The 27,701-nt window shown below is 40.6% G+C and overlaps 1 protein-coding gene across 3 annotated transcripts in view; it reads left to right on the plus strand.

The window, feature by feature from the left end:
• Positions 1 to 27,701, plus strand: part of TMEM63A (transmembrane protein 63A) — a 33,286-nt gene that overhangs the window by 2,712 nt on the left and 2,873 nt on the right. Inside the window, exons 1-21 of one of the 3 annotated variants that reach the window (XM_053383049.1) lie at positions 3,293 to 3,549; positions 4,545 to 4,613; positions 6,152 to 6,337; positions 7,505 to 7,584; positions 9,860 to 9,914; positions 10,329 to 10,366; positions 11,910 to 12,052; positions 13,893 to 13,944; positions 14,548 to 14,656; positions 15,023 to 15,093; positions 16,005 to 16,085; positions 16,865 to 16,988; positions 17,180 to 17,313; positions 18,946 to 19,083; positions 19,404 to 19,557; positions 20,071 to 20,177; positions 21,707 to 21,793; positions 23,126 to 23,185; positions 24,838 to 25,000; positions 25,551 to 25,656; positions 27,403 to 27,570. In XM_053383049.1, the coding sequence (XP_053239024.1) occupies positions 6,161 to 6,337; positions 7,505 to 7,584; positions 9,860 to 9,914; positions 10,329 to 10,366; positions 11,910 to 12,052; positions 13,893 to 13,944; positions 14,548 to 14,656; positions 15,023 to 15,093; positions 16,005 to 16,085; positions 16,865 to 16,988; positions 17,180 to 17,313; positions 18,946 to 19,083; positions 19,404 to 19,557; positions 20,071 to 20,177; positions 21,707 to 21,793; positions 23,126 to 23,185; positions 24,838 to 25,000; positions 25,551 to 25,656; positions 27,403 to 27,570 (2,047 nt within the window). In that variant the 5' untranslated portion in view covers positions 3,293 to 3,549; positions 4,545 to 4,613; positions 6,152 to 6,160. Of the gene's footprint in view, positions 1 to 3,292; positions 3,550 to 4,544; positions 4,614 to 6,151; positions 6,338 to 7,504; positions 7,585 to 9,859; positions 9,915 to 10,328; positions 10,367 to 11,909; positions 12,053 to 13,892; positions 13,945 to 14,547; positions 14,657 to 15,022; positions 15,094 to 16,004; positions 16,086 to 16,864; positions 16,989 to 17,179; positions 17,314 to 18,945; positions 19,084 to 19,403; positions 19,558 to 20,070; positions 20,178 to 21,706; positions 21,794 to 23,125; positions 23,186 to 24,837; positions 25,001 to 25,550; positions 25,657 to 27,402; positions 27,571 to 27,701 lie in introns of those variants that run through there. The other 2 variants (XM_053383050.1, XM_053383051.1) reach the window with 2 other exon arrangements.

The raw sequence follows: 27,701 nt of genomic DNA on the forward strand, positions 1-27,701 counted from the left end.
TATTAAAATAATGTAATCATACATTTCACTTTCACATCCCTTTGCTGCCTCTAGCTACACTGCATATGTCACACCAACAAGAGCTCCCTGCCTACCTCAAAGAGCAGCACTATCCTGTGTTCACCGCATTGGGTATGTTCTGTGAGATTATCAGTAGGAACTCATGCTGCCTTCCTAAAGTGCAAAGGAGGTGTGAATTAAATTACTGTCACTGCAGAGCTGTTAACAACACGAGCATCTGTACTATTAAAATTAGAACTGTACAAATGGAAGCTCACAACAAAATGCTCCCATTCAAAGTTCTAAGCAGCTTGAAGAAGAAAAGAGTATTGTAGTGTTGTGTGCGGATCAGGTAGCTGGAGTCAGATAGCAGCGGAGCTTTCAGAATAGAGAGCAAGGAAAACAGACAGATTTTTTTTCTGTCGTGCATAAATGAAACCTTTTAATATTGCCATGCGATTAAAGAATTTGCATACAGGGTTGGCTTCCAGGCCTGAGCTGTTGTTGTTGGCATCCGTCAGTCTTGGGAGACAATGAAATGTGACTTGGGAGTAGAGTGAAACGGTTTGAGAGTTACAGCACCTGCTGTGGTTGTAGAGACTGATAAGGGAGAAGCTGCTGGGGCAGATGAAGGCATCCAATTGTGCTGATGCAGGTGTACCATGGCGTTTCTTCTTTCTGCGCTCCTCCCAGCAGCGGTCATTCCTCCTCTGGTCATTGCTGTGGATGCATGACGTAACTGTCTCAGGAACTGCAAGGGATTCCCACACAGTGGGGTTAATGTCGCCAGTCAAGTTTGCAGATGTCTTTATAAGAGAGTTGGTCTGCCAGCAGGCCTTGTGGCTGAAGCCAGTTCCCCATAGAGCACATCCTGGGGGATCCTGCCATCTTCTATTCTGTAAATATGACCAAGCCTGTGCAGGCGTCGCTGAGACAGGAGTGCGAATATGCTGGGAATGTGGGCTTGATCATATTCACATATTTGTTTGAGACTCTGTCCTGCCATGCAATGCCCAAAATCTTCCTGATGTGGTGCATGTGGAAGGCATTGAGATGTTGCTCCTGGCGAGTGTAATTTGCCCATGACTTACTACCATAAAGCAGTGTGCTCAACATGCAAGCCTGGTAGACCTTTGTCTTGGTATTGGTAGATCTGGGCAAAAACATTTTGTACAGCATGTTTTGAATGTCAAGTTAATTCAAATTCTAAATAATAATAGCAAAATCCAATAGATAATTATACAGGTGCCTTCTGAGCTGGCTCAGACTGGTCTGGGCTACAGCCTAATGTTCATGTAACAGGAAAGACTGGCTTGCATCTGCTCAGTATTACAGATGAGTGCAAAAATCTGATTTGTATGGTACTTGTGTAATATTATCACTTTTTGTTATGAAGGTACATGTAAAGCATCAATGGTTTACATCTAAGAAGCATATCGTGTGATGAAAACTTCAAAAGGATCTGGAAGTAAAGTGTCAAGAAAATGAATTGGATCTATTAATTAGGGTTTCAACAAGAAAGCATTTAACAGCTAATCTGGCCACAGTTCAACATTCACCACTCAGAAAAAACAAAATGCCTGTGTAGTGGAAATGTTGTGACCACAGGGAGCAGTTATGTAAGTGGTAACTCCTCGTACCACCTGGTGCCCAAAATGTTGAGGATATGTACACCCTACAGGGGCGCTGACCCACAGAGGAAAATCCTGCTGGGAAGGATAAATGGAAAGGTGAGGTTTATCTGAAATTTGTATGTCCTGGTGTCCAGTAATCTAAGCCACATATGAAGAAAGTCACACAAATGCACTTGCACATTTAGTTTCCTTGGGTGTTAAAGAGCTGTTCGGGGGGTATGTGGTATCTTCAAAATAAAATGGTTAGAAGGATTTAAGAGAGTCTTGACCCATGTCACAGACACTACGTTTTCATTTATTCCCAGAAATGAAAAGTGCTTGCTAACTAGTGAGCAAATGCTGCTTTTGCCACCAGAAAAACAATGCCAAACAAAAGCAATTCTGTTCACAAATTGAGGAACAGATGGGCTTACAGTGATTAGTTGTAACCTTGTGTTTGTGCTGTGGGGTGCAGCAGGGCGCTATTCTGTCTCCAATGCTATTTAACATCTATGTGATGCTGTTGGGAGCTGTCATTAGGGGATTTGGAGTGAGGTGTCATCACTATGCTGATGACATTCAGCTCTATTTCTCTATAACATCTGAATCAGGAGAGGATGTGCAAGACCTGGATCAGCTCATAGGTGGGCTGGATGAGGACCCATAAACTAAGCTTGAAACTTGGCAAGACTCAGACAGAGAACATTTCCCAGGTCTCAGAGACCAACCAGTTATTTGCTCTGAATCAACTTGTACTCCCTCTAAAGGAGCAAGTTTGTATTCAGGAGGTGCTCCTAGATCCTATCACTGGTGGCTAGAAGCACCTTTTACTAGCATTAGCTGGTAAGAAAGACAGCTGAGACAATTTTTTAGTTTGTCTTGAACCTTCCAGCATTCAGCTTCCTTGAATGGTCCTGAGTTTTAGGATCATGGGAGAGGAAGGAAACTTCCCCTTATACAATTATGCATGTTGTGGAGAAAATGGATATCTCTCTTCCCACCTTAATCAAAATACACCACAATCCTAACCATGTTTACTCAGAAGGAAGCCATACTGAATTAAGTGGGGATTATGTCCAGATAAATGAAGTTAGGAGTACTTTTGAGCATGTGTAGGTTGTTTTCCCCACACCACTAGGTAGAACCACCAAATCCAATTCCAATGAATTTGAAGGGATGTGACCTTAAATAAGGTCACAGAGCTTCTCCTTTCAGGTAGGTAGCCGTTTTGGTCTGACGCATCGATATATATATATATATATATACACATACACACACACATATATATATTAGTCCATAAGTTTGTTCTTGGTATAAGCTTTCGTGCACATGCACATTTAGGTATCTGAATAAGTGTGCAAGCACACGAAAGCTTATACCAAGAACAAACTTAGTTGGTCTCTAAGGTGCTACTGGACAATTCATTTTATTTTATTATATATATATCGAGAGCTTCTCCTGTTAGAATACAAAACCTGTGAGGGAGCCACGAAACACTCGCATCTTCGTACAGCCTGCAAACGGCAGCAGGTAGACCTATACTTGAAAACGAGCCTTGCGTGTGTGGTATCAGTTAGCAGCGAAGCAGCAGCTGCCTTGTTTCCTCCCGCCTCACCTGCGAAGAATTTACAAACGCAACGACCACAGCCTCGTTGTCACCTTACAGAAAGCGGGCGAAAGCACGTTGGCGCGCGGCCTGCCGGTGGTGCCCAAGGGCGTGTCCGCCAGGGAAGGCCGTTCTCCTGAGGCCGCAACAAGGCTCGTCGCAGGTGGAGTGAGAAGACTCACACCGAGGAGCGGTGGGCAGGGCAGGGCCTGGTCCACATAACGGGGGCGCATGCGCGGCTCGGGCAAGTCATCTGTTGCATTCGCGGCGGGGGCGGGGCGGGGTCACCTGCGCCCTCGTCATTCCCACTTAGCAGAGCTGGTGGCTCAGGTAACGGAGGACGGGGCCATTTCTGGCCAAGGGGTTGTGCGCGGCGGTAACCGGGCGGGCTTTCCTCCTCGAAAGAGGAATTAAAGCAGAGGCGCCACCCGTGGTCAGGAGGTGGGAAGGTGGGGGTGGGGGGGTCCTTTGCCCCTTCCCAGCAGGGAGAGCAGCAGCTCCTCTTCGGCTGCTTCCCAGCCACTTCCTGCTCTCTTAAAGTGTTTGTGAGTTGTGGCCAAGTCGTGTGTTTATGTGTGTGTGTCCCCGGCACCCACCTAAGCCTCCCTCCCGGCTCCTCTTCTCGGCCCCTTCGACTTCAGGCAAGTCCCCTCCGTCCTCTCTTCACCTGGCTTCCATTTTCTCTTTATTATCAAGTGGAGGCGACTTCCCTGGTGAATTGTGCGACTCTGAAACAACTTACTTGCACTCTTTCGCCACCTGTAGTTCTAATCTCGAATGGGCCCGTTATTTTATGGCCACGTTTTGTTCTACAACTGTTTTTTTAATGGCTTCAGAGGCACCGAGTCTATAACAGCTGTATGAGTTGGCAGAAATCCAGCCGCTTTCCTGGTGCGGGTGGGTGGGGAGAAGCTGCCCAGTTAAATTTCAGCAGGTTCTGTGGGTGCTAAAGCACAGGCCCTCCCCTGCCAGGGGGAAGGGGAGGGTGGCAGCCCTAAACTTCTGGGGACGAGGGAGGGGCAATTTTAGACCCTTCATCCCTACTTATCCTAGGGTAGACGCCCACGTTTTCTTAATATATCAGAAGTTAAGTTGGGCTGTGATCTAATTTCTGAGCCTCTCCCAAGCACCTGCACTGGGCAGGCTATTGCTGGTTGACATTTGTTAATAAATAAAATACCTTATTCTTCTGTTGAGGGAAGTTTGGGCAGGCTTGATAATTGCTGAGATGATGTGTAATGATCAACCGCCTAGTGATAGATCTGGGATGGCTCTCTTCTGCCCTCTGCAGGTTGCAGACTGCCCTGAAATTATTTTTGTTGCAGGCAAATCAGAATTTCAGAAACAGAAGGGCAATCATTGTCCTGTTACCTCTCTTGTGGAGCTGTGATTTGGTGGGTAAAATAAGTGCTGCTTTCTGGTTCATTCCCTTGAAATTAAATCAATGTGTGGGATGACAGGACGTGAACAAGTTTCATCTCTAAACCAGTGTTTCCCAAACTTGGGTCTCCAGCTGGTTTTGGACTACAACTCCCATCATCCCTAGCTGCCAGGACAAGTGGTCAGGGATGATGGGTACTGTAGCCCAAAAACAGCTGGAGACCCAAGTTTGGGAGGCATTGATCTAAACAGATAATCCACCCATCAACTTGCCTTTTAACCATGAACTATATCTGTTTTGGACTGAGGCCTAACGTCATAGAATTTTGTAAAGAACATATTGGATGTCTTCATTTGGATGGTTTCTTGTTCATACTGTAAAATTACAACTGTGAAAACTGAAAGTTCCTTCATAAGAATGTAAAATCTGATTTTACATCAGATTTTGCTTTGCCACTTGCTGTGAGCTCTTAAATAATTTTCTCTTTGCATTCATCTTTAGATGATTTGCCAGTACATGCACAACTTCATGATGGCTGGTTGTCACCTACAATTTAAAAGACTGTTCAGTTGTTTATAGCAGCTGGATGGGGCTGAACCAGTTTCCTTCATGCTTAAAGCATGAAATTATGAATATGTCTAAAGCAGTTTAAGGTATTGGATAGCTTTGATACTTGGCTTTGCCCTGCAAAACCTCTGGAACAGGTCTTCCCTTTTGGGGCTGATTGGCAGTTTTGAGAGTGTGCCGTGGGCATCACCCCACCTGCTTGTCACAGTCCTCTAGGTCACTGCTTCACCCCAGCAATTGAAGCATAAACACTGGGTCGCTTTGCTTTCCCATGTGGTTTGGATCAAGGTTGGATCCGGTTGAATTAAAACTTACTCTCTTGAAATTACAAGATTTTTTACATGCAGTCCTCCAGAACTACTATAAAATTAATACTTGTGTTGATTGACTGCGTTCCACAGTAAAAATCACAAATCTGGTGCCTGCCAGTGCCAATCACAAAAGCATACTTGAGGACCTTTATTATTTTTTACATATTATGTGGACACAGAGGTGACCTATTATTTGGCAGTGGTGAATTTCAGTCTCTGTTTCTCTCCACCCCTCTGTGATATATATGAATGAGAGAGAATGATAAGGGAGACTCTATGGGAGCATTTTTTGTGTCATAGCTGAGCTAGAAAATGACAGATCTGTGGTGTTTACAGTTCCATCCTGCTGCAGGCTTTTCCCAATTCAATCCTTTCATACTAATTCCTTCATGACTTGGGCCTTGATGGTATAGAACATAGAGGCAGGACTATTGTGACAAAGTACACACTGGCAATAAAAGCTTATGTTTTGATTGTTCCATTGAACTGTTCCAAAGCTATTTAAGTAATGGGGAATTGTTGTTGTTATTAATATAGATTTTGCTTCAGCCAGTCTTTCCTGACTTTCATTGCTCTGTATATTATATATATATATATATATATATATATATATATATATATATATATTGTTTTCCTGCCTGTTGTAACTTGCCCTATGATTTTGTTTTCTAAGTGAAACAACATGATTCCATTCTTTGGAGATTTGTGGCTGGCTCACTCATGGAATGGGACTAGAACAGATTACCGTGGTGGCAATGGATCCTACTGCTACAGCAGAGCACGGGGAAGTACTGTGCTTCAAGGTGTAAGCTTTGGTGGAGTCCCTATTGTCCTTCTGCTTGATGTTACTTGCTTTTTGGTAAGTAAATTTTAGGAGTCTCAGTTTTGGCAGATAACTGCCTCTTATACAATCCCCAAGTTCCCAAAGCAAGGTCTGAGGAAGCACCTGGTGGGGCAATGGTGAGGCTCAAGAAGTATGGTCAGTGTGCCACATCAATTGAGCATGTGTGTTAAGACAAGTCCCAGAATCCTCTGGAAAAAAGAGAAGCTCTATGGCGGATATGTAGAAAGTGTTTCCTGTAAATAAGCTGGACTTATTGTCCAATCCAATAGGGCTTGTGTTCTTAAGGGTGAATCATGTAATTTAAAGGTAAAGGGACCCCTGACCATTAGGTCCAGTCATGACCGACTCTGGGGTAAGTGGCGCTCATCTCGCTTTATTGGCCGAGGGAGCCGGCGTACAGCTTCCGGGTCATGTGGCCAGCATGACTAAGCCGCTTCTGGCGAACCAGAGCAGCGCACGGAAACGCCGTTTACCTTCCCGCCGGAGCGGTACCTATTTATCTACTTGCACTTTGATGTGCTTTCGAACTGCTAGGTTGGCAGGAGCAGGGACCGAACAACAGGAGCTCACCCCTTTGCAGGGATTCGAACCATCGACCTTCTGATTGGCAAGCCCTGGGCTCTGTGGTTTAACCCACAGCGCCACCCGCGTTATGTAATTTACCCTGCTGAAATAGATGCATCCTTTGTCTTGCACAAATGTTTTCCTTCCCTTCAGACAGACTGTGCTGCAAGGTCTGGCTTGTCCTGGCCAAAGAAATATATATGGAGGGGATGCAGAATAAGTGTGTGGTCATCTTTGGATAATAGGATTTGCAGCACTTTCCTCTTTTTTTTTAGTCTCTTTAAAATGGGAGCATATGGTAGTTGCCAAACTATATTTCAGAGTACCATGTCAGAATTACCATAACGTGGATTTGTCTGAATTCTTTCTCGTCAAGCTTAAGACAGGTATTTCCCACCCTTCACAGCACATGTTTTATTCTTTTTGCTCTAAAAAAGGCCCTGTCCAATAGTAGCCATAAGCTACTTTCTGGTGTTACAACAATAAAAATCCATAGTTTTTGTCAAGTATGAAAAATTTGGTCCTGGTGCTCTTATGGCACTGTCATATCTGAAGCCAGCTTAATATGAAATAACGAAACCTTATGCTTCTGAATGAATGTTACTTCTTTTCTTTTAGATTTTATTGTTGGTATTTTCTTTTATAAGAAAAAGATTCTGGGATTATGGTCGTATTGCCCTGGTATCGGAAGCATTGAGGTAAAAGTTTATTTATTTATATAATGCATTTGCTTATTGCATTTATATTCTTCTCCTAGGAACTCGAGGTGGTGTACATACTTCTCCCCCCCCCCACACACTTTATCTTCGCAGCAACCCTGTGAGGTAGGCTAGGCTGAGAGGCAGTGACTGGCCCAAGGTCACCCAGTGAACTTCATGGCCAAGTGGGGATTTGAACCCTGGTCTCCCAGGTCCTAGTCCCAACACTCTAACCACTACAGCACACTGGCTCTCAAGATGTAGAAAACATGAGTGTCAAAATGTTACAGTGGCCCCCACAGAACATTGGTAGATACAGAGGGCATAGTGCCATGCTGTTGGTGACCAAGGGTGGTATCCAACAAAAAAGTAGCTACGTTAGTGCAAGGACTTCTGGCTGTGTGATGCAACGTATCATTTCCCTTCTCTCACCATGTGCCCCTGCCCCCCAGAGCAGACTTGTAGGGAGTGTGTGAGCAGAGAAACTTACTGCCCCTTGTAACAGTTTGATATACAGTGGTACCTCGGGTTAAGTACTTAGGTCCGTTGTTAACCTGAAACTGTTCTTAACCTGAAGCACCACTTTAGCTAATGGGGCCTCCTGCTGCCGCTGCGCTGCCGGAGTACAATTTCTGTTCTCATCCTGAAGCAAAGTTCGTAACCCAAGGTACTATTTCTGGGTTAGCCGAGTCTGTAACCTGAAGCGTATGTAACCTGAAGCGTATGTAACCCGAGGTACCACTGTAATAGGCATTGTCATAGACCACAAACACCAACAGTTCTATGGATTACAAAGAGGAGGAACTGTGACACTAAGTACATTTTTAGGAATTGCTTCAGTAGTGGGGGTTTTTTTTTAATAATAAAAAAGTGCAGCATGTATGTGTGGCTGGTGTGTGTGTGTGTGCATGTCTGTGGTTCCCGTGAAAATTACCTGGTCATGCATGCTATTGATTAAAAAAGAAAAGCCCATTGTCAACGATGAGTTTAGTGCATTACACCTAGTTTAGCCCTGGAGTACATTTTTTTTTAATTTGTGAAACCACTGTTTCGTTCAAAACTTCTCTTGAGCAAAACAGCTGTATAAGACTAGATCTTTAGGAAGAATCGGCGAGTGCAGGGCATGTTTGTTTCTTGCAGTGGCTGAAACAATGCTTGCTTCTAAGCGTGCCCATTTCCAGTTGCTGCATGCTGAGGTCAGGGTTTGCAGAAAATAAAACAGCACTTTAATTTTAATGTGAAGGTTTTGCAAAGGCTGTTCTTGCTCAAAACCTCTGCAGCAAAACTGAAGGGGAACAAACACCTACAATGTGTAAACGTGAATTGAGAGTGAAGGAAGAGAGAAATGTGAAGACAGGTGGTGAAGAGTTAACCTAAGGACACGGAAGAAGGAAAGAATCATACTTCCTGAAACTTACCAGAATGTTGTCAGTTTCATATTTGAAGGGCAAGGGGAGAAGTCTTTGTGTAGCTTCCCCTAAGGCTGGGTTGCATCATGGGTTATTTAGAAAGCTATACCCTCTGCTGAAATAGGGGAACATGCCAGCAAGGGAAAGAAGAACAGCAAGCAGACTTTCTTGACCAGCTTTCTGGTGACAGATCCAAAAGGGATGTTCATGTTGCCCATTGTGGAATCTCACAACATTTGCTGCTCTGCACTTCCATGGTTGTTTTTTTTAAGGGTGCACACGTTGGTAAAGAAATACCTGCATGAATTCCCAGTTGGAAGAAATGGAAATGGAGGGTAGGTATGTAATTCCTGAGCGGTGGGGACATGCACACACCACAAGAATACTTCTCACGGACCTCTCACTAGTTTGGATGGGATCCATTGGTTTAGTACTGTAGTTAAGAGGCAGGAAATGTAAACCACTTATTTGGGAACATCCTTGCACCAATGGGCTTGTGGAAATACTGGATCTGAGCTGTGTATTGTGTCACTATGCCTAGAAATGAAGAGACGGTCCTCTTAGTCATAGGATGAGATCTAGAAAAATATTGCTTTGAGGTCTTTTTTTGGGAGCAAAGCATTATATTGATATGAGAGTTAATAATTTCTACAGAACCGATTCTACAGAACCCCCCTCCCAATTGTCTAAAATGTTATTCATGTTTTCACTATAGTATGCTTTCCTCCTAACTATTTGTTTCTTTTCCCTTTGGAGTATTTCTGCTAACTGCTTTATTTGAGCTTCTTTTAAATATGCTTTTGAATTTTGGCAAATGTTGTTAATTCTCGTATTCTAATTTTGAGGTCTTTCTTTGTGTATTCTAGTGATACCACTGTATCTGGTGATTTAGCCAATCCTGATGATTTGGACCCCGATGAAGTCAGTAGTATTTTGCATTAAGTATTTGCATTTTCTTATTTCCCCACCCCACTCCCCAAAAAGCCTTCCAATTACTTTGGGTATTCTCTGAAACATTGTGTCCTGATATTATTAGGAGGCTTAGGACCAACCCAAAGTGTTTCCCCCCTGTAAAATAAATTACAAATATAAATTTATAATTTGATTATTCTGCATCCTACCCAAGCAGGAGAATCGGAGAGCTTTTGGGTGCAGGAGCTGTTTCTACTCATGCAAAGGCGATAGCTTCTAATTACTCTCAGTTTCCTGTTCCAATTTGCAGCCTCTTGCACAGCATCGCATGCCATTTTGGATAGCCCCACAACCCCAAGAGCAGCTTTTCAGGGAACACGTGGATCCCACTCGTTTAAAAAAGAATATTTCTGTTTCTTCTAGGGTTTTTGTTCTTGGATGATATCTGCCTTTCGAATGAGGTGAGCACGCAAAGTAGCAGAGATCTGAGTGCTCTTTATGCTATACATTGCTTAATAACAGTTTCTTAGCAATTTTGGAAACAGAGGGCTGTACATTTTTAATGTTCTATGCTTCATCATTGCAGCAATTGGATTTTGGTTAGCCACCTTGAGAATTATTAATTATAAGGCGGAATAGAAAGCTTTTATATTAAATGCAAGAAGGGACAGCACTATGGTTAAAATGGTTAGAAAAACAGTTAGTAAGCCCACAGCTTTGAAATAAGATTTGAATTGTGTTATATAAAGGCATTTATAAATGTAATGGTGTTTTTTTTAAAAAAAATCTCTAATTCGTATCCCAGTATGTGTGGTTTCTTTTTTCTTTTTCTTTTTAAAAAAGGCTAATCCATTATTATATGAAGCAAGCCTACACATTTCTTTGATCTTTTACCATCTTAACAGCTGGATAGACTGGCTGTGATGACACAAGTCCCCAAATAAAAATTCACTAGGGAAGGATCATTAGATCTTGCTGTTGACTCATTTATATGAGCTTGCCAAGAAAATCATGATTCTAAATTTGAGTTTTTAAGATGTTCTCAAAAGTAGGAAGTGCAAGCTTCCTTAGGGACTCCACTTTCGGTTTCCCACCTCTGCAATTTATCTCATTTCAGGAAACTTTTTCCCAGTTATAATGAATAGTAGTGTACTTCTGCTTCTCATTAAAATGGTTTTCAGGATCACAGATCTTACCTAGAGCTCTGTGCTTTGCAGTAATACTGTCATGCTTAAGGGTTAGATTTAATATTGTTACAGAACTGCCAACCTTATGATGACAATTAAGAAAATACCCTTCTATAATAGTTAGTTGATTTCTGATTTTAAAATTTTATATGGTTTTTATGTATATTGTAAACCTCTTTGTTTTCTAAAAAATAAATAAACAAATGAAATTATGTATCTCTGAAATAAGAGGAAATAATTTTCAGGTTGGTATATTGAAATTGTGTAATCTATCCAGCTCAATAGTTTTTCATGTCAGTATTGCTGGGTTCTACAGTAAGGAAAGCTGTCCTGCCCCATTACAAAAACATTGAATTTATTTATTTTTATTGTGTTTACTGTGTGTTTCTGCATCTGCAGGATATTGTCTTTAGTGTGATAATTCTGTTCAAAGGTTTAGCTGTATTTCAAATTGGCATCTGCTCTTAGTTGTGCAAATAATGCCTCCGTAATCCAATTTTTAAAAAGTTTTTCATTCCGTATAGAATTGAATTGGGAGAAAGCACTCACATTCTATAAATTGGAGTAGACAGTGGGCTAAATGCCAATTGTTCTTTCCATGTGGATGTGCTTTTGTTTGAACCCGTTCAGCATCTTTTTACTGCCTAGCCTCTTTTGCTTCTGTATCCGTGTGACCTTTTATGATACCACCATATTGTACAACACAGAGTATTTTCAGTCTGCAGCTGCAATGCAATCCTTAGTCAGCCTTCTTCTTAAGCATACGCCCACCTTTGTAAAACTTGGCAACTGACCTGTTCTGTTATTTGTGGTGCAGCGATGAAGAGATTCGTGTAAAATGTGGGGAGGATGCCATTACCTATCTCGCCTTTCAGCGCCATCTCATCTGCCTGCTGATTGTAGTCAGCATGCTGTCTTTGTGCATCATACTTCCTGTCAATTTATCAGGCGACTTACTTGGTGAGAACCTTTTATGACTTGGTGTTTCGTGTCACTCCTAATGCCTTGATGAGCAGGGCTCACTTATTCTTACGGGGCTTGGTTAGAAAATCTCTCTGTAGTGGGTCCAGTGATTAAAGTACTCTTATGTAGGTGGGATATATCATAGTTATTTCATTTTCTCCAGAAAACCTTTGGGCATCTGGTAAAACGTCTATTGTGGCCTTGACAATAAATTACTGCTTCTATATTGGAGTAGCACATCTGTGTTGATGATAGCCTATTACTACTTTATGGAGAGTATAAACATATGCATTGGTATTCAGTAACTAGACTAAGTTTTTTTTGCCAAGTATATTAGATTCTCACAATGTGTCTAGGTTAGCTGGTGTAGGTAGTTTTCCTTCTGAACCAACAGCTCCAGCTTGGAACACATCCTAGGCTGTTTTAGCCATTCTGTTCACAGTTGTGGCCACTGAAAATATAAGAATTCCATGTCTCAGCATACCAAAGATAATGGCTATGAACAGAGCTAAACAGTCTTTTATCCCAGGATGACACAAAAAGCGAGTCAACAACTCCTAATAAGCCTGAGGCCTCTTTCCATCACTTTTAAAACTAGCCTGTGTTTACATGACCAAGGGGGTTTGAAAAGTTAAGGGGTGATTAAGTTGGCAAAAAGACTACATAAGAAGAGGATTGTATAATGCATAATACATTCAATGGAACTGAAAGTGGTACGCTCAAAATCTGTCTCTTTTTACATGCGATGCTTAAGGCGCTGGAGCTTGTAGGTAAGAAATCAATAAAACTAAGAAGGCATGTTTTTTTAAAATATATATATATAAATATATATATTATAATAATCAATATCTCTAGCCAGAGTTTGTGCTTTCTCTGTCTTTTAAAGGAACCCAGAAGCTCATTTTTAGCATGTATTCTTTCTGAGATAATATCATAGGAATCAGAATGTTTATACCAAATGGTTAAAAACAATATCCAAGTGGTGGGCCTATGCTATTCCACAGTGGCAAAGAAATTAGAACCCCCTACCTACTCCTCAAACAGCAGAAGGGAGTGGTGGCGGCTTGCTCCTTCTGCCTCTTTCCTTTATATTTCCCTGGGGGGAGGGGAGAAGAGTGTTTTCTTCCTTCCTATGTGATTTTTAGGCTCCAAAAGGTGCTACATAACTGTTGCTAACCTAATGGGCCTGGGATAGGTTCCTCTGTGGAATCTGGCAGAGGGACCCAACTGGTGCAAGCCTGCTTGTTTGGAGTTTGTCTGGGGTGGGAAGGTATTAGCAGTGGGAGAATGGCCGTGTGTCCAGCCCTTCCAAGGAAAGGGTGAGCACAGAGATGGAGGATATATAATGACATCAATGGATTTTAAGGTGGAGGAGAGTGAGTAACAGGTTATCTATTTCTTTCCTCGCTAACTCAATGAGTCCTTCAACTTGGCCTGACTTGTAGTGCATGTGTGCTGATATTGCATGCCAGATTCCCAGTGACTTGATCTTTGAGCACATGTGATAGCTACTGCAATGCTTTAGGATATGAGGCTGGGGGTCATTTCTGCCCCATTCCTCCATTATTTTGTACGGCTGGAAGGTAAAAAACTCGAGTCTTGCTTACTTACCCTTGACTGTAGCATCCCTGGTGTGTATACTGATGACATGTTCTATACTAATAATGATTTTTATCTGTATTACAAACTGCTTTGAGATTTATAAATGAAAGCAGTATATAAGGGTAGAACTGTTATAATAAATCAGTGGTAATATTATAGTGATTCAAGAGCATTTTGTTCTTTTTAAAAGAATTAATTCAAAGTGTGTATACTGCGCTTTTGTCCTGTTTTTCAGATAAAGACCCTTACAGCTTTGGCAGAACTACTATTGCAAACCTAAGAGCAGGGTATGTAACTATTGAGATGTTAACATCATATATGTATATTGTGTATGTACTGTAGTATTTACCTGAGTCTCACATTCCTTGATTTTACCACTTGGGGACTTCCCCCCTGCCATATAAGTAAAAAGCAAGTATTGTATGTAAAACAGGCATGGCAGAATAAGCTATACGGAAAGTGTACTGCATTTTACTTATCCCTGGTTTGATTTGGAATAGACTTGGGTTGCTATTGGAAGTACTGTGAGGTCTAAATGCTTCGTCCTTTGCCCTCCAAGTTAAGGGCCCTTCAGGTTGACCTGTTTATTGCGCTTTCATCCTGAAACATGCTTGCACAAAGCTTACATGGATTTTGGGTTGTAGGTAATCTTTCTTGAGCATTCTCAATATACATTTTTAATATATTTAATATACATACAAAATATACATTTTTAAAAAGACATATGTCCTGTATGGTTTAAGGGGAGGTTGTAAAAGGTAACATAGTCAGTCTTATGATTGCTATCCTGCCTTGCTGACCACTAAACAGTCATAAATTGAATAGCAGCTTAGGCAAATGTTATACTCCAGTCATTTCACTTCTAATACATCAAAACTTGTGTTCCACAGCAACAGTCTTTTCTGGCTGCACACTATTTTAGCTGTTGTGTACATGATTTTGACCGTTGTCTTTATGAGACATCACACTCAAGCCATCAAATATGAAGAAGAAAGCATAGTAAGTTTCTATATTCTTAAAAATGTGTATTGCTACTTCTCCTAGTGTAAGCTAACCTAAAACCAGAAAAACTACCCCTTGACAAATCATGTATGCAGATTTCAGATTTGCTGGGTTGTGGGACAAGTCTGCAAAACAGAACACACACAAAACCAAGAAATTTGGTGGAGCTTGTATTCCGTTCTGTTACAGCTGGGGGCGGAAAGTGTTTTTTTGTTAACGGGGGGAGGTCAGACTTGTAATCCTTGTTTTTTTCCTCCTCTTCAAATACACACAGTCCAACTTGAAATATATAATAATGTGTCTCTTTTCTGGCTTCTTCCCTAGTTCAGAGTCTCTGAGAAACTAATAAATTCTGTTCTGTAGGTAAAACGCACATTGTTCATAACTCATCTTCCCAAAAATGCCAAAGCTACAACCATAGAAAATCACTTTAAGTAAGTAAAAGAGGGGGGGGGGAGGCTGAATTTCTATTTGAGCTTATTTTTCTTTGTTTAACGGGTCCTTGTAGTTTTAAGCTCCCTTAACGAAATACATAACTAAGTTATTGTTTAATTTTACCTACAGACTATTATTAAAAATTGATTAGCAAAGCCTGTCTAAATGTAGGTCTTGAATTTAGTGTCTACCCTAGCTGTGTTGTGTGTAGTGACAGCCAAAGATTGATAAGCTACTAGACTTCCTTCTTAAGGAGAGACCTTGTCCATATTAGCTGGCACCAGGGGTTAGTCCTATCTACCCACCCACTACAAGAAAAACTGTAAAAAACAAAAACAAAAGGGGGAAGGCTAGCTGGAATGGTACAGAAGAGCAAGGGGCACTGTATCTTGACAACTTTGTAAACTTGTGCCAGCAATTAATTTTAAATTGGCATAAGAGGGGGTCGATAGAGCAGTCAGAGGAGAGCTTTCCAGCACTTGGCTAACTGCTTTGTATGGAATTTGTGCTCCCTTCCCATGTCACCAGAAGGCTTCATTATTCCTCCTGCACTGACACAGCAGGAGCCCAGAACCTTGGAAAGTGTAGTTTTCAAGGCTGCAGTATCATTACCAGGGAGTTTGGTAGGCCATTTCTGGCACCTGGCAGTAGCTATTGCAACAGTATTCTAGGGGTCCTGTACCTTCTAGGCTGTGATAGAAGTGTCCTTCTTCTTCTGGCACCTGCCACCAAATCAGTTTTTTAAGAGAGTTGAGGACAGCAAGTCTGTGCTTCACACGACTTTGAGCCCCAATCACAGTAGGCTTGTGTTAAAATGTCTAAATTTATATTCTGAGCCTACTTATTTTTAAAAGCAGTGTTTGTCACCATCTTATTACAGTTTGTAATTATCTGTTTCATCCTTTTGCAGTGAAGCGTATCCAACCTGCGCAGTACAAGAGGTCCAGTTATGTTATAATGTGGCCAAACTCACCTCTCTCTACACAGAAAGGTACCTGCATGAAAAATGTCCTGGTGAAACTGCATTCACTTCATTTTAAAATACGTTAATAGCAAGATGATCTGGTGCTAGAGATGATCACCAGTACCAGGCTGCTGGTATTATCTTTGCTGTTGTTAAGAATATTTCAGCCTTGCAGTATCAATCATGAGATACTATTAAGTTTTGCATACAGAAACAATATTTTAGCAAGAGAAAGTTATAGTTTTCTATACAGAGGTACAGAGTGACTTTTACCACATATAGCCATAATGTCCCTACAGTGTGTTACAGCCCTGTAGCTTTTCTTAACTCCAGTTCAGTTTGTGCTTCCTGAAATTGCAAAGCAGTATGTTGGGGTTCGGTGATTGAGAATATCCAGGCTCAAATCTCTTATGAGGCGAAGAAGCGCAGTGAATGATCTTGAGCCAATTGCTGTCTTTCAGCTTTAGTCTATCCTAGAGGAATTTCGTGAGGGTAAAATAAGAGAGCCTCATGGATGACTCCTTGGGGAAGGGTAGGACGAAAACATAATATATACAGAAATATAGAGTATAGAAATATATACTTCCACATTATAGGAGCACTATCGGTCTACATAGTGCATACCTGCAAGATTTGGCATTCATAAGCTGATACAAGTTTTAGATCTTTAGTACACATGTTGCATTATATGTATGTACGTGGGCTGTTCTGTAACTTACTTATAAAAATGTGTTTCTAAGATGGGCACATAGTTTTGGGGAATTAATCTGTTTTTGCATCATGAAACCTTATGTGTTTGTGCCCAGAAAAAAGGCAGAGAAACATGTGGCTTATTATACACAAGCGTTTCAGAAGAGTGGTAAACGATGTCTCATTCACACAAAATGGTTTGGCCAGTTCTGCTGTTGTGATGTCAGAGGTTGCAAAAAGGTAAAGAGCCTGTTTTATTACTTGTCTTAAAACTGTGTGGAAGATAAAATGCTTTGTAGTTTTTGTATATGATGTCTCTGTTTAAAATAGGAAGAGCTTAATATATGAAAAGTGAAAACAGTACTATTTCCAGATCTGAACTGTAAGAACTATTCAACACTGATTTTGTAACAGAATCTTCCTTTCAACAGGAGGATGCTATAGATTACTACACCAAGGTTAGCAATAAATATTTGAGTGAATATTTGAAAGAGGAAAAGCTAATTTATGAGAAGCCACTGGGAATGGCTTTTGTAACATTTGAGGAGAAAGGCATGGCAACACAGTAAGTGTTTTGTTCTTTTAATTCAATATGGTCATCAAAGCTGAATTATTTACACTAAATGAAACACAAACCAATCCCAGTTCACCCCACCCCCCGCCCAAAACCATTCATGCATCTGTTTAAATACCACAGGAAGTCAGCAGATGGAACTCAGAGTACATTGCCTTTTCAGCTCATCTGAGGTTTTTCACCCATTCCTCCCCTCACATTTAACTAATTTTAGCTGGCAATTGACTTTTGTCTTAATCAAACAATGAACCTCTTCTGTTTGAACTGCATTTATCTGAAAGACCTAAGGGTACAAATTCCAGAAGAGTTTCTGTATTAATTTTTTTATTATCAGAAAGGCAATCAATTTATTCCTGCGGCCAATCAGATATTCCAAACAAAAGTGCAATCCCAGATATTCTATGGAATCCCGCTATGGGTCCAAGCATATAATAGTGATCTAAAAAAGATTCACTCCAGCTTTCTGAGACGTATTCTTGGACTCCCAACTGTGATCAAATATGAAACAATGTGTGCAGAAATAGGCATACACACAATGGAATATTGGGCCTGGTCCACCTCAATAAAGTACTGGTTACGCTGCCATTTTCGCTGCCCTCCATCAAGTCTGCTCGCTGATTTGCTCAAAGACTCCTACAAATCAAGATGGTATCAGTACCTCGAAAAAAAGATTGAATCTTTAGGCATCGAGCTGGAGCCCCTGTACAATTCTAATGAGCAATACATTTTCCATAATATCCTAACTAGACTAAAGGATGTCGAGAGGCAAAATATTATGGCAGCTGTAAACAAAATTTGTTCGCCCATATTCTATGATTTAAATATCTTAGATAGCAGAGCCAATTACGTCACCAAATTAATAATTCCAGCCCAACGTAGGGCCTTTATGCTGGCCCGTTTGAATGTTTTTCCCTCAGCATTTGTCAGGGGAAGATATCAAAACATCCCCAGAAACAAGAGATTCTGCAGATGTTTTATGAATGTCCCGGACACGGTAGAGCACATTCTCTTTCAGTGCCCATTGTACAGTACGCTCCGTCAACGCGTGCTGTCCCCTCTTTTGGGTGGTCTGGAGCCCCAACAAGGTGAATGTGTGGGATTCTGCCTATCCGACGTTGACCAAAGGGTAACGGCGGGGGTAGCCGAGTTTTTGGTAGTAGCCCTCCAAGGAGTGGGTTAGCAAGGAAAACCACTGATTTTATATGTATATATATATATATGTATGTAGCCAACTGCTGCCTTTCTGTATACATCTCAAGGCTTTTATATGTTACTTTCTCTTTTATCGTTTTATTTGTATAATGCCTAATAAAGGTTTGAATAAGTAAGTAAGTATTAATTTTTTGGCAGTGAAAACCACAACAAGGTTGTGAATGATATTTAAATACTTGCAGCCTGAACGGCCTACTCAGAGTTAGATTACTTTTATATGTTATAACTTGTGTCTGCATACACAGTTTTAATCTAAGAAACAATATTGATTGTTACCCTCTGGTGGTTGTGTGACATTGAAAAGTTACGCAGGGGTTGCTTTGATCATGCATAGTAACTTTCCTATCAGTTTCTCTGTACATTATCAAGTAATTCCAAGTATGAATGCTGAAATACTTTATTTTATTGCAGTATTCTTAAAGATTTCAATGCCTGTAAATGTCAAGGCTTTAGGTGTGTTGCAGAACCTCAGCCGTCAGCCTACAGCAAGGAACTCTCTGTTTCAAAGTGGAGTGTTGCATATGCTACTTATCCAGAGGATATCTGTTGGTAACTTTATTATTTTTATTTTTATCATTTATTAGATTTATATACTGCCCTTTATCATAAGATCTTAGGGCAGATCACAGAATAAAATACAGGATAAAAACAAGTAAATAATTTAACAAAACAGCAAAACAATAACCGCCCTTCTCACAGTCATGTTTAAAAGGGATAAGGCATCACCCTGCCTGTTAGTTCCTACTACAAAACATGCCTCTTTCTTCCCTGCCCCATGCTTTGTACTTGTTTAAGCAACAGGTACATCTGTTAATACCATTATTTCAAAGTATAGAATACTTGCTGATCTGCTGTCTTCTCTCTTGCAGGGAAAAGCTCTCAGTTCAAGGGGCGAAGTGGTGGTTTCTTTGGCTTAGCATCAACTTGTTCCTGTTTATTGTGCTCTTTTTCTTGACAACCCCTTCCATCATTATCTCGACAATGGACAAGTTTAATGTAACCAAGCCTATTCACTATCTTAATGTGAGTAGCCCATTACATTCGGGTTTCATTCTCTGTTAATGCCCTCATGGGAAAACTCGGAAAGTGTAGATGAGCTGGAAATGGTACAGCCCTATGTAACACCTCCCACAAATATTTTTTAGAGGGTTTTGCCCAGAAATTGTAATTATGCAAACACTCTCTTTCATCTTAATCTTTTGTCAAAGTCTGTGTAACTCAGGCTTCCTCAACCGTGGCCCTCCAGATGTTTTTGGCCTACAACTCCCATGATCCCTAGCTAGCAGTACCAGTGGTCAGGGATGCTGGGAATTGTAGTCTCAAAACATCTGGAGGGCCGAGGTTGAGGAAGCCCAGTGTAACTGGCCAAATCCTAGTCACCACCTCTGTATTCTTCCCACAGACTAAGCCATATTCGGTGAGTTGGATACCTTTCTTAAAAGCTAATATAACAGATATGCTTTCAGCTCAGTTGTTTTCAAGGTGACTATATAGAAATGGGCTTCATTGCTTTCTCTTTCCTCTCCATCCTCACAGAACCCTGTTGTGAGCCAGTTCTTCCCAACACTTATTCTGTGGTCCTTTTCAGCTTTGCTGCCAACAATAGTATTGTACTCAACGTTTCTTGAATCACACTGGACAACGTAAGAATATATGTTCCTTTTTTGTTAGTTAAAGACCTCAAAATTCTGTGGAAGGAAGGGTATACATACTTTATAGAAAGTAGAACTGCAAAAACTAGCAGCTTCCATTCCTCCCAAGTAAACACTGATTTTTAATGTAAACATGCCATAAGGCAAAGGTGAAGTTAGACATTAATCATAGAGTTGGAAGGGACCATGAGGGTCATGCCGTATTATAACAAGAGCCACTCTCTTTTCCCTAGGTGAGTTAACTAATACAATCTATCATGTTGTTTTTATTTGTTTTGCTAAAGTTTCTAATCAGGTGTAGTGTTTGCCTTATGGGAGTGTGCACTGAAAGACTGAATGTTTTTAAGGTAGACCTGTTGTGACTATGGATTGCTTATGGCAAGGATAGGAAACATCCAGATTTTGTTGGACTCCAATCAGGTCGAAGGTTAGGAATGATGACAGTTGTCGCCCAACAACATCTGGAGGACCACAGGTTCTCAATCCCTAGCCTATGGCATTTATTACGTGTCTGTCTTCCATTTTTTTTTTAAAAAAAGAAGTTTACCCTTTATCAGACAGTCCCAGCGTAGGTAACAGCTTAGTTAAATCATTACATTTCCAGGGAGCTGAAAACACAGCACTGAACCTCCGTAATTAAAAACACCCATAGAGCCTCTCTTGGCTATCAGCTATAATCCCATACACACATGGGCAAACAGATAAACACTTGGGGCCCAAATGCCACCAGCTTTATCTCTAGAAGAACAACATTCCATAATCAAGGCACCACCCCCAAGAAGGCCCAATCTTGTGTCGCTAAGCACTGTATTTCTCCTGGTAGTAAGACAATGAGAAAGCCTACCACGTAGTTTGAAGGACCAAAGCAGGCTGATTCAGGGGTGCTTTTTCCTTCTGATACCTGTACATATACAAGCACCAGAATACCCAGCCCAGTAGAATATAGGCAACCCGATGTGGATATTTCAAGTTTTGCATTATATTATCTTGGTAGACACTCCAGTCAGTGTTCTTATCAGCTGCATTCTGCACTAATTGTAGCTTAATTAAAGGAATAACATAAAAAAATAGCCCCCCGCAAGACACATTTAAAAGGCCATAGATTGTTTAATCAGCCAAAGGCACCGAAAGCTATGTAATGAGGGCGTCAGGCGAGCCTCCTTGGGAGAGCATTCCACAAATGGGAGGCCACCACAGAAAAGGCCCATTCTCGTGTTGCCGCCCTCCGGACCTCTCGTGGAAGGGGCAGCTCAAGAAGGGCATAAGATGATTAACATAAAGTCTGGGTCAGTTCATATGGGGAGAAGTGGTAATTAAGGCATTGTGGTTCTGAGCCATTTAAAGCTTTATAGGTCAAAACCAGCACTTTGAATTGGGCCTGCATCCTAATTGGCAGCCAGTGCAGTCGGGCCAAATAGTAAAATTTCATTTTTTGTTACCTGTAAGAACTGGAAAGGTAGAAGGAAGACTTACGTTTTAGAACATAAGTATCATGTGATTAATATTTTATTTTTTTATAGGTCTGGTGAAAACAGAATAATGATGCATAAGGTCTACACTTTTTTAATCTTCATGGTGCTAATTTTGCCTTCACTTGGTTTGACCAGGTAAAAACCCAGGGCCGTAGCTAAGGGGTGGTGAGGAAGGCACCTGCCAGGGGCACAGGTGGGGGGGACGCACAAAATTGGCTTAAAAATATGTCCATAAATATGTCTATAAATAAAAATTTTGATTATTGCCTCATAAGAAAAGGTGAAAGTGAAGTGCGTAAGGAATTGAATGGGTGGGGGTTGGAGGAGAGACAGAAAGAAGAGCTAGTTTGTCCATGGCTGGGGGGAGCAATCTGGATGGTTCCGCCAGGGATGCAAGATCACCCTATCTATGGCTCTGTAAAAACCACATTAGAATCCCAGCTTTCTAGTTAAGACTGAAATTTTTGGCGTACTAATTACATTAAAAAGTCGCTTACTTCTATTCTTAGTTCTTAGTTCATGGAAAGCTAACTTCTTAAACTACTTACTTTGGCTTCTTTTATTTCATATTAGCCAGTGCACATGTTGAGGCACTACAGCAGGCATAGGCAAGCTCGGCCCTCTAGATGTTTTGGGACTACAACTCCCATCATCCCTAGCTAAGAGGACCAGTGGTCAGGGATTATGGGAGTTGTAGTCCCAAAGCATCTGGAGGGCCAAGTTTGCCCATGCCTGCACTACAGTGATGTTTGTGTAAGCAGGGACAGTTGAATCCATATCATCCCACACCTGTGCTCAAGCCACAGAACATTTCCACCTCCGTGTTGCTTTCTTAAACCATATTTTGTTTTGGTGTAGTGTGCAATGAAACCTAAATCCCATTAAAATAAAAGGGGTATAAGGACACAGTTCATTGCTTTTTCCCTCATTGATTTCAGTGGGACTTAAAGGCCAACGCAGAGGTGGCACAGAAAGTCTTGGATTGTTCTTTTTATTTTCTAACTTAAAAAGCAGCTGTGAGGGGAGGTGATGGTCTTTTATGTGCTGCTGGGATATGTTAACAGTTTCCCCACCTTTCTTCCTGACAATATTCAGGCATCTGTTCTCCCCCTCCCTCAAATGAGGCAATTTCAAGGGTTTCAGGGAAATGGTATCTGCAGAAAGAGCTGAACACCCCTTTCCTCAGCATCCATACCCCAATCAAAATTGGAGGCCCTACAGCACTGCTTTTAAGTTTGGTTAATGGTGTTTTAATTAAAAAGTTGGGGTAGATCCTTACACAGATCTCCCGAGTCACATCCGTTTTGACCTTTAGCCATGTATAACTTCCTCTGTTTTGTAGGCAAATGTTCAAAACAAAAGTGTAACTAAAACTCTTAAATAACAATGATGTGCTTAGAAAGACCCTTTTGTTCATGTGTTGGCTGTAGTGAATTATGGAGTCTAATGCTAGCATATTTCTTCCAGTCTCGATGTCTTCTTTCGTTGGGTGTTTGACCGCGCATCTGAATCTAGATTTAGACTAGAGTAAGTAGTTAAGATCCTTTTTCTACCTGCCCAGGGGCTTGTATGTCTTCTAGATACTGTGAACAACCCTATTCTGTCTAGAATATTCAACCATTTGCTTAACCTGCAAAAATAAATTACTCTGGGAGCCCAGAAAACATTATTGCATTTTGTCTTAACAACATTGTCCATAAAGGAGTGACTACAGAATATACTGGTTGATGCTTACCTTTTCCTTAAAACAAATTTTGAACTTTGACCTAATAGATTCAACTTAACAACATCTAGAATCTAGGTGAAGCATGCAGCACTGGTACCTTCAGTGTCTCTTTTGCTTCCTGTACAGTTACATCCAATATTTTGCAATAAATGCAATGCATATAATATTGAGACATGGAAAGATAAACAGTTTTTTCATTTGAAAGACTTTTATAGAAGTGGTAAATCTGCTTTCTGGAGAAGAGATTAAAGAGAGTCTAGATGATGCTTCCCTAGCTTGGCTGTTATGGAGCCAATTATCGTTATTTATGTGTATTATCACTGAAAGACACAGGAAGGTTCATATTTAAATATATGGAAGTTAAATCTTTTATTTTCTGTTGACGTAATCATTGTATACGGAATATAAATTATTACTCATTGCTATTATACAAGCCACAATCTAGAATATGCTATGGCAGGAGGACAAGCATGCATTCAATAAAATTAAACCAAATTTAACTATTTTCAATTAAGCAATTATTTTCAAAATAAGCAAATTATCAAGGAAAATGCAAAAAACGCAGCTAGAACAATTTGAAAGGATGGTGCTTAGAAGCTGAATGCTTGCCATATATAAATTTCTAGTAGACAAAGATTACAGGTGTATTCCTGATTTCAAAAATGTGTGGGAATAGAAATGTGATACTCAAATAGAAGTCACAGCCTTGGAGTAAACACACATTCTTACATCAGCACAAGCTGGAGAGCTGGGTTTTTTTTAAAAAAAAATCATGTTATCTCATAAACTTTCTCTTATCAATTCTGAAGTGTTTCCTTTGGGATGGAGGGGTGCCAGGTGGTTGGCAACTACTGCCACGTGCACTGTAAATCCCCTAAGTAAAAACCAAGTTGCTTAATTACTAAACAACAGGTTACTCGGTCACCACATTTGGCCCTCTGAGTTTGCTGCATCACAGATAATTATTAGTTCATCATCCAGTTGCTACTAGAACTGCTATTGCAATTTAAAATGGACAATCTGGAATTCTGGTTTCAGAAACTTTGGCAAACAGCATTGTTGGAAAAATTAATGCAGAAATTGAAAATAGTTCAATTTGGTTTAATTTTATTGAATACACAAGCAATTGTGAGCATGCTGCCATAGCATATTCTAGATAGAAGCAGTACCTCCTCTATTACTCCTGCATTTCTTCAATATTGGCTAAGTCTTTTCCTTTCTTTTATTCAAGCACAGTTTTGCCTTGTTATTTGCCTTTCTTTCCATTTAGCTACTTTTTCCAACTTAGTTTACCTCCCAGAGTTCAGGCATACTGGGGCATATAATGAAATCTAGTAGAGTTCTCCCCAGAGCAGGCAGGGGTAGGGGGTGTTAAGTGGTGACCAGACGAGGTTTTTCACCTTCTTCTTCATCATCACTCACTTGTTTCTTCTTCTTCTAAAACTACCTGCAGGTGTGTCTTTTTGCCTGACCAAGGAGCTTTCTTTGTGAACTATGTGATTGCATCGGCTTTTATTGGCACTGGAATGGAGCTGTTGCGTTTGCCAGGACTCCTGGTATACACTGCTCGCATGTTTATGGCCAAATCCAGTTCTGAGAGAAAACATGTTAAGCAGGTATGAAACCTAGACCTGTTGCACAAAGAATTTTATATTCCTGTCAACCGTACGCAGCAATATTTTGCATGGGCTCTGTTCATATGGGCTTTCGGCATTCATCCCTGGACTCTGGTTGTCCTGATAATTTCAATCTTGTTGATGATTCCCCAGCTTTCTGGTGGGGAAGCACAGTTAATCTTTGTAGCACAACACTCACTCAGTGTATATCGGCTAAAACACAGCAGCTTCCCCCCCCCCCATTTTTCTTTTAGGAGGCATAGAAAATCTTTCCATCTAAGGACCCCAACATTTGAAAGTATTTACAGATCTGGCTTTTTGTTTAACTTCGTAACATGATTCAGCTCTCCTGAGTAAAGTGGCTCTCTCTCAATTGTCGCAACAAATTTCTGGCGATGCAACTGATATGTACTCATGCCCTCAAAGGTTGCTGACGCATGTCTGCTAAAGTGTGGCATGCGCCACTTTTAAAATAACTGGTGTATGGAGAGAATAAGAGGCAGAATATTGTCCCTGCAACACTTAATGCAAATGTTTTATTTCCTTGTAGCACCAAGCATTTCAGTTTGCATTTGGAGCAATGTATGCGTGGACACTCTGTGTGTTCACCGTCATCATGGCCTACAGCATCACCTGCCCCCTTATTGTCCCATTTGGTAAGTTGGCCAGTGTGCTGGAATTGTAATAGGACAAACAGGAGAGCTTGGTGGCTTGAATATAGTATTGAGACTGAGAAATGTATGTGTTATACTAGTTTCTGTGCCAGCTGACTTGTCACGCAGGGTAAGAAAAGAGCACGACAACTTAAATCATTTTGCTGCTCTCAGTGGGAACTTAGTGTAGTGCTGGTTAATCTAAATACATGTTCCACATGCTTTTTAGGTTTGCCTCTATATTCTTAGTTTTCATTTGTATACTTTTTGTTGTATTCATTAGTATAGCATAGTATTTTTTGATCTGAAAGGGGTTACGCATTGTAGGAAGTGCAATACGAGAAACATTAAAAGGTCAACATAGACTAGTAAGAAGACTAGGCTATGGATTTTGCGGTCTTGAGGATGAAAAAGGGAGTTACAAGCTCATGAAACAACTTATGAGAACATAGCTCTCAGGTGTAGATCATACTTCCCATATATTACAAACGTCCTAAAACATAAGATACTTTAAAACAGCACAGAATAATCGCAAGAATAACTGGCTCATCTGAAAAGGAAACTAAACAGCTGAATAGGCCTGTCTTCAAGACACATCCAGAGCTTAACAGCATAGATGCCTGGTGGAGAAATTTTCCATAGCACAGGGCTGGCAAATTATGGTACACCTGGTGTAAAAATGTTTAACATTCTTATTTATGGTAGTGCCTAGTTTTATTACCTTTGTTTTCTGGAGTGTATTTTTTTTTTATTCCTACAAAAATCATTCTAGATACTAAACAAAATGTGGATTCTACTAAACGTAATCTTTCATGCCAGGGACCCCCAATAATACATAGGTGGGTTTTTTAAAGCAGAAAACAAACAAACAACACCAGTTAAATATAGCAACATACATGGAAAGATGTATCTAATCTTTGTTTCAGTTTGATACAGCAAACAGGCACCATTTTTGCCAACTGAATTTTGGTTAGAAATTGTGTGCTTTGTTTTTCTGTAAAATCTGGTTTCCCAGAAACAAGCATTGGTTTTTATGTTTCAATTATAACATATTTAACACCCTTATATAAGCTATGTGTTTGTCTTCTAATAACAGTTAGGTTACAGTCCTGCTTATCTGGAAGTCAAGTCTCATTGAACTTCTGAGGAGACAGGCATGGCATTTCTCCTCTTCTGAATGGAGATCCTGTTCTTTATACCACCAAAAGTGTGGTGGTTGTATTTTTCCTTTGCAATTATTAAACAAATAAAATTATTAACTAAACAAAACCACAGTGAATTCCTCAAACACATAACAGAATGCTGATAGTACTTCACAGCTGAACAAACACGTTACTAGTGTGCATCACAAAATAAACACGAAAGAAACAGAATGTTGGATGGGATTTAAAACAACAGAACTTTGCTAGTTCACACAATTTAAAGCAGAGACGCCTCGGTGGAAAGAACACGTGCTAGAGCCTTTCCTCATACCATATAATGGAATCCCACAAGAGGAAATGAAGCATTTGTATAACCTTATAAAACTGAAGCTGCTAATTTATTCAAAGTCAGTAGCAAGAGTCTGGTATTTTATATGCTGTTTACCTTTTGATTCTTGGCAATCACTGAGTCTACAGGCACAAGAACATTTGGGTGCTTTGGCTTGTATAGAACAAAGGGGACATTTAACATCTTTATGGTTCTATGGTGAGAAATGGCAGCAGAAAAAAACATTTTTGTAACTCTGACATTATTTCTTATTTTCAGGATTAATTTATTTGCTGCTAAAGCATACGGTTGACCGCCACAATCTCTACTTTGCATACCTTCCTGCAAAGCTAGAGAAACGAATCCATTCTGCGGCTGTGACTCAAGCCCTTGCAGCTCCAATTCTCTGCCTGTTTTGGCTGTACTTTTTCTCCTTTTTGAGGCTAGGTAAGTATGAGTGGTGTGCAACTGGTCAGACTTCTGAGAGGCTTATGTAGCAGACAAGTAGTAATTTTTGTTGTTGAGCATGGATATCTCTGCACTGTGTGAGTGGGAGCAAAGGGCAAAGATACAGCTGA

Source organism: Podarcis raffonei, chromosome 3 (assembly GCF_027172205.1).
Source record: "Podarcis raffonei isolate rPodRaf1 chromosome 3, rPodRaf1.pri, whole genome shotgun sequence".
Classification (NCBI taxonomy): Eukaryota; Metazoa; Chordata; class Lepidosauria; order Squamata; family Lacertidae; genus Podarcis; species Podarcis raffonei.